Genomic DNA, 13,843 nt, shown 5'->3' on the forward strand with positions numbered 1-13,843 from the left:
AAGTAGCCCTGAATTCATACATTTAAAGAAGATATTTTTCTTTTGGTTTCAGTTGAAATATTCATTGGGCATTTCTTTCATCCACTTTCTTTCTTTCATTTACTATTAAATAAGTTGAAATGATGATTTCTGACTTATTGTAGCAAAAAAAAAATCAAATTTGACAGAAAGAACATGGTCTTGCATAAGTGAAAGGAAAAAGGCTTGGTCAGTCATCTAAAAGTCATGTCAATAGACCTAATGTTGATGCCAACATTCCAGTAGAGAAAGCCGATGAGGCAATGACAATATTGAATCAATATTATTGATATAAAAATTATACGAATCAGGGCAAAACATGCACATAAGTAGTAGCTCAGTACTCGCAGTAAAAATTGGATTAAAATGTCTCTGGTAAATGATTGTAATTATTACCAAAAACACATTATGAGCTTTCATCAGTAAAGTATTGTTATGGATTTGCTTTCCAATGAGTACCTATTAATTGTAGTTTGTAGCCATTAGACTGGTCCAGAATTTCATCAAATATGTCTGAAAAAACTTGAAAAATAATACGGTATTTATAGACTGGTAATAGAATTTCCTGTGAGCCTAAACAATAATAGGCTATTATAAATTTTATTAGCTATTAACTACGAATTTTACAAAACATAAGGAATAGAAGCATTGGATAGTGTTCCATCAATGAAATATTGTATAACTCATGCTCATTTGTAACCCAAACTTCAATTTCTTCAAAAATAGAATAGAAACAGCTTTAATAATTTGCTTTGACGTTGAAGCAAGTGAATTCAAACATCTAACTTGTCGCCTTCCCAGTTTGACGCAGCTTTGTAGCCACTGCCATGGTGATTCTTGAATAATTTTCCTTCTATTTCTAACCTCAAAAAGTTCTTAACATCACGACATCAACCTTACACCATCTTTCACATTTCAGTGACACGTGTGAAATAGAATAAAAATGGAATACATTAATAGTGATACAGAAAATACTATTGGAAATATGTAAGTAATCATATTTAGGTTTTCTAGACTGTATTAGTTCTATACATTGTTTTTAAAAGCACACTATTCTAAGTGCTCCTGCCTATAGTGTATGTTTATTATTATTACTGGTCTCCCCATTATTTGCATACTACATGATAAATATTTTATTTTTAGTTGTTTAATAAGATAATAGGCCCAATACATTCAGTAGTAATATTTCATTTTTAAAAGCCTGGCAAATCCGCTAAAGCTCTAATAATTTTTATAACCGTGCCTAACTTAGGCTTAAGCTGTCAATGTTATAAACACTTTCTATGCCTAACTTAAAAATAAATTTTTTAATAGACAGAATTCATTGTTGGTAATGCATATTTAGAGTTTTAAAATTGTAGTTTATAAAAACGCATTCTTGAATGCTTTAAAGGTCATTGATTTGCTCTTACATAAAATAAAGGCTTGTAAAAAAACTGGGAAAACACAGACTTGTAAAATACAGGGAGTTACAGGCTTGTCTCAGTGCCTGCATTTGCCAGATGACTTCTTTGAAAAATTAATAATTTGTCTTGAATAATGTAAATATTTTAGTCCAAATTAAACATTAATTATTATTTAATCTTGTAACAATTTTCTTTTATTTTTGCACCCACCTAAATACCAGTCTTGGATACAGTATACACTTTATACAAGATCCTCTTTCAAATGTAATTCATTGACGAGTATCATAATTTACCCAAATGCACATTTCATTATCAAAATGCTCAAATTATCATTACTCTATATTTTATTTTATTTACACTTAGATATGACTTTAATAAGTTGAAACCAGTTGTGATTTGATAAATAAGAATAAAAAGGGTACTTGATGAACTCTATTGTATTTTCCCTATATTTCTGTTTGTTTCTATTTTCAGATTATGTTGTCAATGCGGAGTCTCCATCAAGCCAAACCCCTCAAATATGTGTGTGGGTTGTGTGAGAACACAGGTAGACATAACAGAGAGTATTCCAAAGCAAGGAACTCTATATTTCTGTAGCGGCTGTGAACGGTATGTACGAAACGGGGTTTGGTTCTTATAAAACCTCCATGAATGATTGCCAATCTCCACTCTTACGGCACTCATTCACATCTGATCATGAAATATAAGCGGCTAGTTAGGTTACAATAAGACGCACGTCTTCAGTTAAAACCATAGATTTCAATCAATCTTATGACGTACCTATTGTAAAGCTCATTAACAATATTAAAACGTTGATGAAGTTACACCAATCATTACTTAATTTCTTAGAGCTACAGACCTGGGTGGGCCTTGGCTTTCTCCGTCACACGCCTCCACTCGTTCCGGTCATTTGTCATCCTTTTCATGCACAAATCCCCATACTTTTCAGATCACCCTCCACATCCTGCAGTCACCTTCTCCTGGGTCTCCCTCTTCTTACGCTGAAAATTTCACCCTCAAGCAGTTGTCTCTGAAGTCTGTTCTGCTCCACTCTCCAGACGTGTCCCAGCCAGCTGATTCTCCGTGATTTGATGAGGCTAACTATATCCTGGTTCTGGACAATAATGTTTATCTCACTGTTACTTCTTATCCTCCATGTTTCATCCTGCTAAACTGGTCCAAAAATATGTAACTACTGGTCGAGTTATTGTTTTATAAAGTTTAATTTTAAATTAATTCATTACACCATCATTATTTGGTCAAATTACTTATTTGTTGCTCATATTTTCTCAATTGAAACTCAAATAGGCTATCTTAAAGTTACTACTTAGTTAGTTACTTAGCTCCTTACTTTAGTTGGTGCACACTCTTCTACGTTTATAAATATTTAGTTTACCTATATTTTTCCAGTTCAAGTTCACTCAATAAATCTTTACTTGTTGAAGTCTTGGGATGGAATTACTTATTTCAGTTGATACTAATTCTTCCAGTACTCCATAAATGTATAACTAACTTTATAACTATTTATATTTTTCCAATTTGATAGACAGGTGAAAGCTTTGAAAGTTTGTTATGAATTATGTTTGATTTATTTTAAATGTAATTTTTGTGTTTGTAGTTACCTGCAACCACCTGGTGAATGGGTCAAATGTTCTCTCGAGTCAAGAGAGCTACTCGCATTATGCCTTCGCAAGATGAAAGGCCTAAATAGAGTGAAGCTTGTAGATGCAGGATTTGTCTGGACTGAACCTCATTCAAAGAGAATAAAGGTTGGAATCCCTTATTTGAGTTCAGCATACAATTTAAATAGTAAATTAATTAATCGCAGTAGAAATTCGAGGTTTTGATACGAATCAATATTCTTTTTTTTGTATAGTTGAGAAGTTGATATTGTGGTAATTATTCATATTGAATGAAAAAGACTAAGAAATTGTCAAAAAACCACTGATTTATTGATAATTAGAAAGACCGGTTTCGGTTATTACACCATTGTCAATCTCTGATTAAATACAAGAGCAAAACTAAATACAAGAGCAGCAGAATTTATACTAATAGGCGAGTACTGCTATTGGTCGAGGGCATGAACGCCTGCCATTGGCCTAGCTAGACAGTCTCCTCCCCCTCAACGGTGTAACAAAATGGCGGCTTAAGCAACAGAATCGCCATGATAATAAAATTTACTTTTAGTACAAAATAAGAACCAAGAAAACAAATGGCAAATTTACAAGCACAACATGGGGGGCAAATCCTGTTCATGCCAGACATGTTGATGAGGCTGAGAGAATAATTTCAGGCTGCCTCAAACCCACACCTGTTGAAAAAATCTTCCCAATCATAGCAATAGCGCTACCACCCATTCGTAGAACTGTTGCAACGGACGTAGAGCGGAAAAAGCAAATCAGTGACTCAAGGCAACCTCTGTTTCACCATCAGCCAATAGCAACAAAACTCAAGTCAAGAAGGAGTTTTATCTAGTCATCAGTACCTCTTACTACCACAACTGAACAACGAAGGATTTTGAAGTTTCTCCTGCCAACGAATGATTCGTTGTTTCTCCTGAACAACGAAGGATTTTGAACTGAAAGAAAGTTCAAGTTGTGGTAGTGAACTCCCCTTCACAACTTGCAAGTATTTAAATCGACTACGAACAGGAGTCGCATGATGTAAATCAAACCTGCTACACTGGGGTTACATTCAGGACAATGCTGACTGTGGCTTGGAACAAAACTACACCCACTTATTGCAGTGCGAGCTGCTTGACACAAACTGCTCTCGACGACCTCCTCAAATGCAATGACAAAGCCCTTCGGGTGGCTAAATTTTGGAAGGAAAATATATAGATTAATAGCATAATGGTGATCTTGGACACGGGAAGTAAGAGAGTGAGCGTATATGGTTTACATGAGTAGTTGCGGAAAAACCAAGTACCTACCTAACTTATCATTATTTCACTTTTTTTATTTGAGGGTAAATTCTTTGTAGCATGCAGCTTGTTTCATCTATCAGAAATTAATTGTTCGGTAAAACCATTGAATTAGTCATTCTTCATACGTATTCTCAAACTACTGTTGCTGCAGGATGTAGGAACCCAATACTTTTCTGATCATAATTATTATTCACTATTGTTATTGAAAAACGTTCATGAACTATAGCTGTTGAAGGAAGCAATAACAATCAATTACTTACTATTATTATCGAATTCAACTTCTATTAATTATATCTGTTAAATGGAACAATTACAATCAATTTAATATTTTGCAGGTGAAGCTAACAGTTCATGCTGAAGTATTCGGTGGAACAATGTTGGAACAGGTATTCATTGTCGAGTTCACCGTCAACCATCAGATGTGTGACGATTGCCATCGCACTGAAGCAAAGGACTATTGGCGTGCCGTTGTAAGTTCAGTCAATTATCTCTAAAATCTTGACATTCTTACAGTATGCACATAAATATAATAAGTGCCGGTTGCACAAAAGCCTGTTCATTTTTAACCTTGTTTAATGCCAAGAGAACCAATCAAAGAAGTCTTCTTTTCAAAATAGCCTTCTCCAATTGGTTTTCGTGGATTTAATCGTGATTAAAATTCAACAGACTTGTGTGCAGCCGGGCTTAAGCATATCATCAGGTGATAAAAAGCGTGTGGATATAGATTTCCATTGGTTAAGATATCCTATTGATATGAACAAATCTATCGTTGATTGCAATTTAATTTTGTATTAAATTCGATCATTTAATTATTTAGTTTGGCCCAAATTAAGCAATGGGCTGAGTAAGTTAGTATTGAATTTGAAATAAAAATGGAAATGATGTTACCATATAAGAGTTATAATTGTATATGTAATGTGGGGAAAATCATAATAAATGTTGGTACTAAAAGATGATTTTCAATATATTTCAAAAACATTTTTGTACTACTTCTGAATATTATGCTCTCTTCAAATCCAATGATAGATTTTTCATGGGGTCGCCGCCAACCTGTCTCCCCGACAACTAGTCTCCTCGCTAGTTTGATCATAGGCGTCAATTATTGATGACAATTATTTAAATTATTAAAAAATGATGACAATTATTTACGCTTGAATTGAATGGGGGTTTATTGAAATCCTAGTGATAAATAATTAAGATATTATATTGGATGGGTAATCATTTTATGCTGGGCTCGTTTGGAGGATTAAATTTCTCAATGATTTGTAGTGAAAATATCTACCAATAAAGATATATAATAATTTGTATTCTAGTATAATACTGAGGAGTTTTGGGAAAACTTCACTTTTATAATTTAATGACAAAGGTAACGGGTCTGCGAACAGTTACTATGTTTTACTATGTATTATGAGAATGATCATTTTGTTTCCAGGTTCAAGTAAGACAGAAATCTGAAAACAAGAAAACCTTCTACTATTTGGAACAATTGATATTGAAGTATCGTGCTCACGACCAGACTCTTGGAATCAAACCAATTCATGGTAATTATTTTCCATCATTGTTCATTTTTTTCAAGAAATTCGTAAATTCTGCTATTATTACATGAACTTTTGATAGGCCTACAAATATTTATCTCGCATGAAGAATTAAATCCCCTTCTATCTATTGTTACTAATTTTTTCCACTATTCAAATCAATAAAAATATAAAATTTGTTGAATACATATTGATGTGGAACTTCTCCATAATTGACAAGAAAAACTATGTTTTCAATGAAAATAATCATAATATATTCCTGCAACACAGCATACGATAATCCAAACTCTCTTTCAATCGTTTTACTTTGTTACAATGTCATAATGTAATGTATTCTGGGCTACAATTTATTTTCTTTTGCAGAGGGCTTGGACTTCTTCTATTCGAACATATCCCAAGCCAGAAAGTTTGTTGACTTCCTTGTCACAATGCTGCCCTGCAAGTATCAGCAATCTAAGAAACTGTTGTCGCATGATATCCACAGCAACATCCATACTTACAAGTTCACTTTCAGGTACGGTATTTATTGAATGAATGACGTTTTGTTATTTAGTACTATTTTATACCCAGTCTAACTTTTATGAAACCTTGAAGCCTTTAGCTTAGTTACTAAAGATTGGGTTCTAGTACAGTTCTTTGTGGAGAACTCATCAAAGAAAATTCACTACATTGGAAAAATAACAGATGTAAGTAATGATCAGATAGAATGCGATTTTCTTCGAAAGAGGAAAAAATGCTTTATTCGTCCAAATGTACCAGATGTTTCATCTGTTCCTGTGACAGATATAGTTTGTAAGTTGAACCAGCCAAAAATAAGGAGAGGATTACATGAATTCAATCTACATTTTATAAAAGACCTGGTTATTTATTAAGTAAACCAATCATCCAATGTGTTTGAAAATTTTATCTTGTTTTTACTTCAATTTATGTATGTAGTCTTAAGTATTTTCACATCAATAAATGTTTTTCATGATTCTTATACAATAAATTTATTCAACCTGGTGTCAAACTAAGACCAAATATGTCTATATTTGATATTACATACAAAATATACCAGGTGTCAATGTTACTGATTGTGGTAGCACTGGTCTACTATACTGAAGTCAGTCTCTTATTACCAGTATAACTAATCTAGTAGAATTAGGCAAGCCCAGTTTCACAAGAGTAGACCACATTAGGTGTTTTCAGACGACCCGGCAGGGCAGGAAGCTCTCCGATTGGTTGATTGGGTTGGCATTCGGGAATCAGCTGATAATAAGCCTAGAGGAGAGCTTTCTGCCCCGCTGACTCGGCTGAAAACGCCTGAAAAAAACGCCCAATGTGATCTCGCCCTTGGTAATGTAGCTCTTGTGTTTCTAGTCTTTATGGTAAAATTTGTCCTGTCCATAACTATACCAGTTGTGTTTGATACAATACTAAGGCCAAGTTTCTAGAGCATTTATTGAATCTAATGGATCAATAAGTAGGTTCTGGGAGGACCAGATCCACTGCCCCTGGTGCACCACAAAATGGCTGGCAAACCAGCTTTTTATTGTGCACCGCTAGTGTTCCCATGGGATGGCTGACATGTTATGTGACATGTCCATGCAGTTTGGCGCGCATTTTTGAAATCTATTTTATTCTGTGTAAACACTGGAGCTTGTTTGGTTTCACACAAATGTAGGTTATGTCTCTCTTACAAAACACAAACATGCTTATGCTCTCAAACAAACTTATGCTCTCTTCTATTCTACAATTAGTGTGAACAAATTAATTAATTTTATGTTCATGTCCTTATGGAATATTAAAAAAGCGTTAATATTTACAATTTCCCAATCAACGCCAAGGCATTTTTGGGTAGATCCCGTAATGAGCACATACATAGCTTATTTTAATAAGATAGTTATACCAAACTAAGTTAATTGTCGATAATATAATACAAATAATAAACTTACCCACCAATAATGAATTACCTTCCTCATTCTCTATAATGGGATAAAATATATTTTCAAAAGTACCTCATATTTGCTTTGCTCCTCCATTCTAACTTTTACATTTTTCGTAGGCATCTACTGTTCACTTCATATGACGCAAAAACTTTCGACCGATAGGAGCTCTCCGGTTCCGGTTAGCCTTTTGTGGATCATATGTTTCTAACCGGTTCATGAATTCTGCACCGATGCAGGATAATCAAAGATGGCGACCGGTTATGAACTGTCAAAAGCTCCCATTGAACGCGGTTCGTCTGCACCGGGGCAGTGGATCAGGTCCTCCCAGATTGTACTCATTGATCCATTAGATTCAATAAATGCTCTAGAAACTTGGCCTTAGTATAGTATCAAACACTACTGGTATAGTTACAGGACAGGACAAATTTTACCACAAAGACTAGGAACACAAGAGCTACATTACCAAGGGCGAGATCACATTGGCGTTTCTTCAGGCGTTTTCAGCCGAGTCAATGATCGATTAGATTTAATAAGTGTCCTAGAAACTGGGCCTAATAGTTTTAGTAAAATATAATTAATTTCAAGTAACACAGTTTAGTGGGCTCTAAAGCCTAGGAATATGTCCTGTAATTGACTTTTTCACAAGTATCATGCATCTTCTCGACTGAACGTTTTAATCACAATCAACTTATATTTTTTCCAGTGTGGAAATCGTTCCAGTTTCAAAAGACAGCGTTGTTTGCTTGCCGAAAAAGCTGACTCAACAACTGGGAGGAATCAGCCCACTCTGTTTGGTGAATAGAGTCACAAGTGCTATCCACCTCATAGATCCGGCATCAGCACAAAGTGAGTAATACTGTCATACATTTTTCAATTACCAATCTTGTGGTATCCTTGAAATTGTTTTGTTCAACAATTTCTAGGTCCTATCTCATTTTATTGAAAAATATTAATTCTCAGCTATAAATGTTTTTTAATGAAAGGTATCCTATCTTAGTCTATTAAGCGAGCAATTTCTGCCTGTTTAAAAACATGGCATGATTCAAGAAACATCTGGAAGAATATGTACAGAAAGTAACCGGATGATAGCAAATTTAAAATTGATCTTTCAAAACATACCGTACCTAGTTGAATATAAAACATACAGTAGTTGTACTTTCGAGCGAAGTTCGGTACCCCCGTTTTCTTGAATTTAAACGTCAATTTACATACCTTGAGCCTCATTTCAGATATCAGTCCTAAATTCGATTATGTATAGAGTCAAATATTTGCTAGTCCAAGAGCCAATTCACACAGAAGTGGCGTATGGCACAGAATTTCGTCACTTCCACGTCACTCTTATACAATGCAAATAGAAGAGATGTGACGCCAAACGTCTCTTCTGTTTGCATTGTACCATATTTTTATATAGGAGTGAAAAAAGTCCGCGCCATACGCCACTTCTCTGTAAATTGTGTTGAATAAGGAATCTAATTTTTGAGAAAAAAATGCTGAAATATTCAAGACCCGATATTATGATGGTTCTCAATGGTTATTAAGTTTTTGATAAAATCTAAGCGGTTTCTCAAAAGTATGGTTTGCGAGTATCTGTGAAACACATACAATAAAATGTTGTTAATCACAGTTGTACGGGATTATTGTTTTAGTTGATGAAGTGTGAAGTCTGTGAATCATAAATAATGAAATTATGTTAATCAGTTGTACGGTTTTATGGTTTTAGTTGCTGAAGTGAGCAGTAATGTGTACTGGAGAGACCCGTTTACCTCCATTTGCAATCCGAAGCAGCTGGTGGAGTATGTTGTGATGGATATTGAGCCTATCAAACGCAGTGATCGGCTAATATTCCCTGGACAGGGATCCGTGTCTCAGAAGGTAGGGCTTCCTAAATTATTTATCTGGTGTCTATTCTGAATAAAGGCTGTATATTCGTATCTTGATGTTACACTTTTGAGCTTCAATATCCCAGTTTTTTTACTGCTACATACGTAACATCTTGTCGTTAATAGTGTGAGCTTCAAGATCGATTGTAATGCATTTATCACAATAATATATTGTACCATTGTAATTTATTGTTTACGGTTTATGAAAGAATTGATGGATAAATTTATATCATTCTGCATCATCACTCATAAGTACTTCCAACAGATTTTGATGAATATACAAAGTATTAATTGGTATCCCATCAAGGCCATGTTGTTAATCTTGTTGCTAATCTCATCTCTTCACACATGCATAATAAAAAGCTCATGGGTAAAAGCTAATATGAGTGTTAGCAAAAATGAAGACTTAAGAGTGTCTGAAATAGCTACGTTGATAATCATATCAGAAGCTACTTCTTAACCTAATTGAACAATAATTCAAAATTTGCCTATCGCATACGAGTATTTCCTGACGTTTGATCATTCTATTAATTTCTTTGCAACGAATGAAAGCAAACCTTCATTTGATATTTGTATCTTCTCAATTGAGTGATATGGGTGAATGATTGAAAAGTTGTTGCCTCTTACACTCGATCTATTCCCTTCTATTTTCTATCTTGCTAGATGAAATAAAATTATTAATTTGATTGGACTATGGCACATGCATTTCTTTATTTAGTTTTTTTACGGTATGTGTTGTAACCTTTTAATTATGTGTTACAGCATGTTTTGGCAGACGTTTGGTTGGTGAAGGAATCTGATTTGGGTATGACTGAGAATACAATTCATAGTCGCACTCATTTGGGCCACATCTTGAAGCCTGGAGACTCGGCGCTTGGGTAAGCACTATATGCTATACAATATAATGTATCGTAGAGTAAAGAATGTAAATAAATTGAGGTTTTAGAAGGCACACAGAGTTAACCTTGAAAATTAAAATACTATCATGTAGTTTACATGTATCTACTGATACGAGTTCAGTCGAATACATGAATAAAACTCATGTACATATGAATACTATAGAGTGTTTCTGAAATATACTGCAGACAACAAACTTGACTAAACAAACTCCGTGAAGGTTTTTGTATCAAAATTTTTTTTTATATCAAACTTTTTTCTTCAAATTGTTCTATTTTATAATTTTGTGGCGGCCTCATGAGGGTATTTGAGTGATCAATACCTATTTAAAATTAGCTGAGGAATCCAATGAAACCAGTAAGAAATTTGTAATTTCGTTGATAGGCAAAATTTGCTAATAAACCCATCATTTTGTCAACTTCAAAAAGATGAAAATAGGAAACCTTACTTTTGACCGGTATCTTGAATTATGTAATATTGTAGAGAATTTAATTTTTAGGAAAAAAATTTCATTAACGTTTTCGTTTAATACGCACCAACGCCTCATAAATCGGGATTTAAAGGAGACAAAAATTCAGATAAAAAAGGCATTTAAAAAATGCTGACTCCTCTAAGTCTTGATTTGTGAGGTTTGGGAATCAACGTTTATATTTTGCCGACACAAGTCGCCTCTACACATTGCCCCCAATGTAATTAATCCCGTTGCAATTTGTCTTAGAAATTAGGATTGCATGGTAATTGAATTATTATTTTTATGAATAATTCTTTCCTTTGTAATTCTCTAGTAGGCCTACATTGCCATTTATTGTGAATATGTGACATGTTACAGATACTGTTTGAGCGACAGCAACATAAACGATGAGAACTTTGAAAAGTTGGACGAGGACAAAGTGGCCGACGTGATTCTGGTGAAGAAGCACTACGGAGATAAGTCGGCGCGCAGACGTGCTCGCCTCTGGAAGCTCAAACATCTCGACTTGAACGAAGTCGACTCTATGAACAAGTAAGCAGCTATTATAATTGCCTGAGACCCGGTTTCTAAGACACTTATTAAATCTAATGAATCATAAAAACATTATTAAATCAATAGCTTATTTGGACATTTATTATGACCATTAAGTTACAACACATTATTAGCATTGTAATGCTAATAATTATAATTGATATTAATAATATTATTGTCGATACAACAATCCAAAAAGCCATTAGTTGTTTACACAAAATATACACAAATTTACTAATTGACCATTAAATCTTTATCAAATCGAGATGTCATCAATTTGATCAATCTTAATCATCTTGTCCGCGAAAGGGGCCTTGAGAATATTTCTGGCCACAGGACTTCTCGTTCATGCGACTAATCAATGATTTTTATGGGTTTGGGGTAAGAACTTTGGAAGTTCATTTCTCGCCCTCAAGACCGACGTTCTTTTTTCTTTTTTTTATTACAGCGTAATATCAAACTACGATGTAGTTTTTTTCTATTTTCTTTTTTTTAATTTAAGTTCCTACTCTACTCTGTTCAATTTCGAACTGTGTGCACGTTTAGAGAGAATGAATGATGTGTGCGAGTGAGAAACTTGGTCCCATTTCAGCTTTCAAGGGTCCAGGGCCCAGAAGTATTTATTTATTATTATTTTACAAAGGCGACTTTCTAGAAGTATTTTAAGCCTAGGTGATGATGATGGGATGAATGATAATACAATGAAGGTAGAGATATGAATGAATAAAAATTATCGAGGCCTCTATCGTGTTGAAGCAAAGGGGCGTTTTGCTCTTTCAATATAACCGAATATGTATTGAGATGATCCTGTGACTCGAACTATTGGGTTTTTAATCTCAATCGCACACTACAGGCTTCACAATATCATTATCAGTTTAAAAAAATAGAATCTTGTTCTTAAGTATAAATAATAATATAGACATAGACATTGATTTTGTTCCACTATTCAAAGTACTTTGTTTTCTAATAAGTGTTTTTGAATACAATTTTGAAACATTAGTGTCGTCAGTTTTGTATGTTCTTGTGTAAATCTTATGTAACCTCCATTCACAATTCAAAACAATCGTCATTTTCATCTTCCAGTGACTACAATGACTTTTTGGATGACCTTGAAGAAGATCCAACCTACAGACAGAACGTGAATATCTTCAGAGACCCGAAGAAGACGGCAAGTGCTATTCCATTGGACTCCGACAACGTGGATGATCCTTCGATACCTCAGATTACATTGGAAGAAATGTTGGACGATCTCCACATCGATGATGTTGAAATGGCGGAAGGTGGTGATGTTGGTGATGATGATGCTGAATAAAGCTCTTCTATAAAGTATTATCTTCAACTTTGATTTACCTGTAAAAATCTGTTGCTGTATCTGTAACGCTTCTGGAAGAATCCGCTCACAAAACTTGAAGGATTTAATTCATTGACTACATGAGTTTGTTTGAAAAATTGGAAGTCCTGTAAAAGAGGACCATAACATGCCAACTAGATATAGACTACTATAGTGAGGTCCACGTTATTATAATGGCAGTTTTTGATTAGCAATGATATTGCTATCCTTGTCTATCATTCAACAAAGCGGATAGCGCTATCTCTTTCTCGCTTTGCTGTCTTGCCAGATCTTTTAACAATGTAGAATTAATAATATTAATTCACAAAATATTTCTTTTTAATTATGAAAATTCATTATAAAATTATTGAAAAATATAATTTCTTGCTTAATAAAATATAATTGATTACTTTTTGTGTAGTTGATATTGTGGTAATTATTTATATTGAATTAAAAAGACTAAGAAATTGTCAAAAACCACAGATTTATTGATACTTAGAAAGACCGGTTTCGGTTATTACACCATTGTCAATCTCTGATAAGAGTTTATCAAAGTTTATTACAATGGTGTAATAACCGAAACCGGTCTCTCTAAGTATCAATAAATCTGTGGTTTTTGACAATTTCTTAGTCTTTTTAATTCAATATAATTGATTATTTAAACGAGAATGAACAGTTAATATTAAATCAATAAACCTGTATCAGCTACCGTCTATAGAAGGCTTTGACAAGAAAGTCGATCGGCAACGTTGTTCTCCTACCTTTCTCTACTGCCATTATAACGTGGACCTCACTATACGGTCTATGCCATACGAGGCGCTTTTCAGTCGGCACGTCATGACAGAAAACTCTCCGATTGGCTGGACTGGAACTTCACTCGATTCCCCAACCCAATCAGCCAATCAGAGAGCTTCCTGTCA

The 13,843-nt window shown here is 34.2% G+C and overlaps 1 protein-coding gene across 1 annotated transcript; it reads left to right on the plus strand.

The window, feature by feature from the left end:
* The first annotated feature begins 822 nt into the window (after positions 1 to 822).
* On the plus strand, positions 823 to 12,923 carry LOC111057915 (60S ribosomal export protein NMD3). Its single transcript, XM_039419544.1, has 11 exons — positions 823 to 1,005; positions 1,899 to 2,033; positions 3,043 to 3,193; positions 4,686 to 4,820; positions 5,783 to 5,891; positions 6,249 to 6,399; positions 8,517 to 8,659; positions 9,534 to 9,685; positions 10,456 to 10,571; positions 11,420 to 11,593; positions 12,677 to 12,923. The coding sequence occupies exons 1-11, from the start codon at positions 962 to 964 to the stop codon at positions 12,903 to 12,905; spliced, it is 1,539 nt and encodes a 512-aa protein (XP_039275478.1). The 5' UTR covers positions 823 to 961; the 3' UTR covers positions 12,906 to 12,923.
* Positions 12,924 to 13,843: the final 920 nt, after the last annotated feature.

This window comes from Nilaparvata lugens, chromosome 1 (genome assembly GCF_014356525.2).
Source record: "Nilaparvata lugens isolate BPH chromosome 1, ASM1435652v1, whole genome shotgun sequence".
In the NCBI taxonomy this organism is placed as follows: domain Eukaryota; kingdom Metazoa; phylum Arthropoda; class Insecta; order Hemiptera; family Delphacidae; genus Nilaparvata; species Nilaparvata lugens.

Bases quoted from the DNA above. Each gene is read 5' to 3' on its own strand.
- LOC111057915 (XM_039419544.1), top strand. From the start codon at position 962: ATGGAATACATTAATAGTGATACAGAAAATACTATTGGAAATAT. The intron at 4,821-5,782 runs GTAAGTTCAGTC...TTTTGTTTCCAG, and splicing joins AGGACTATTGGCGTGCCGTT to GTTCAAGTAAGACAGAAATC. The intron at 10,572-11,419 runs GTAAGCACTATA...GACATGTTACAG, and splicing joins CCTGGAGACTCGGCGCTTGG to ATACTGTTTGAGCGACAGCA.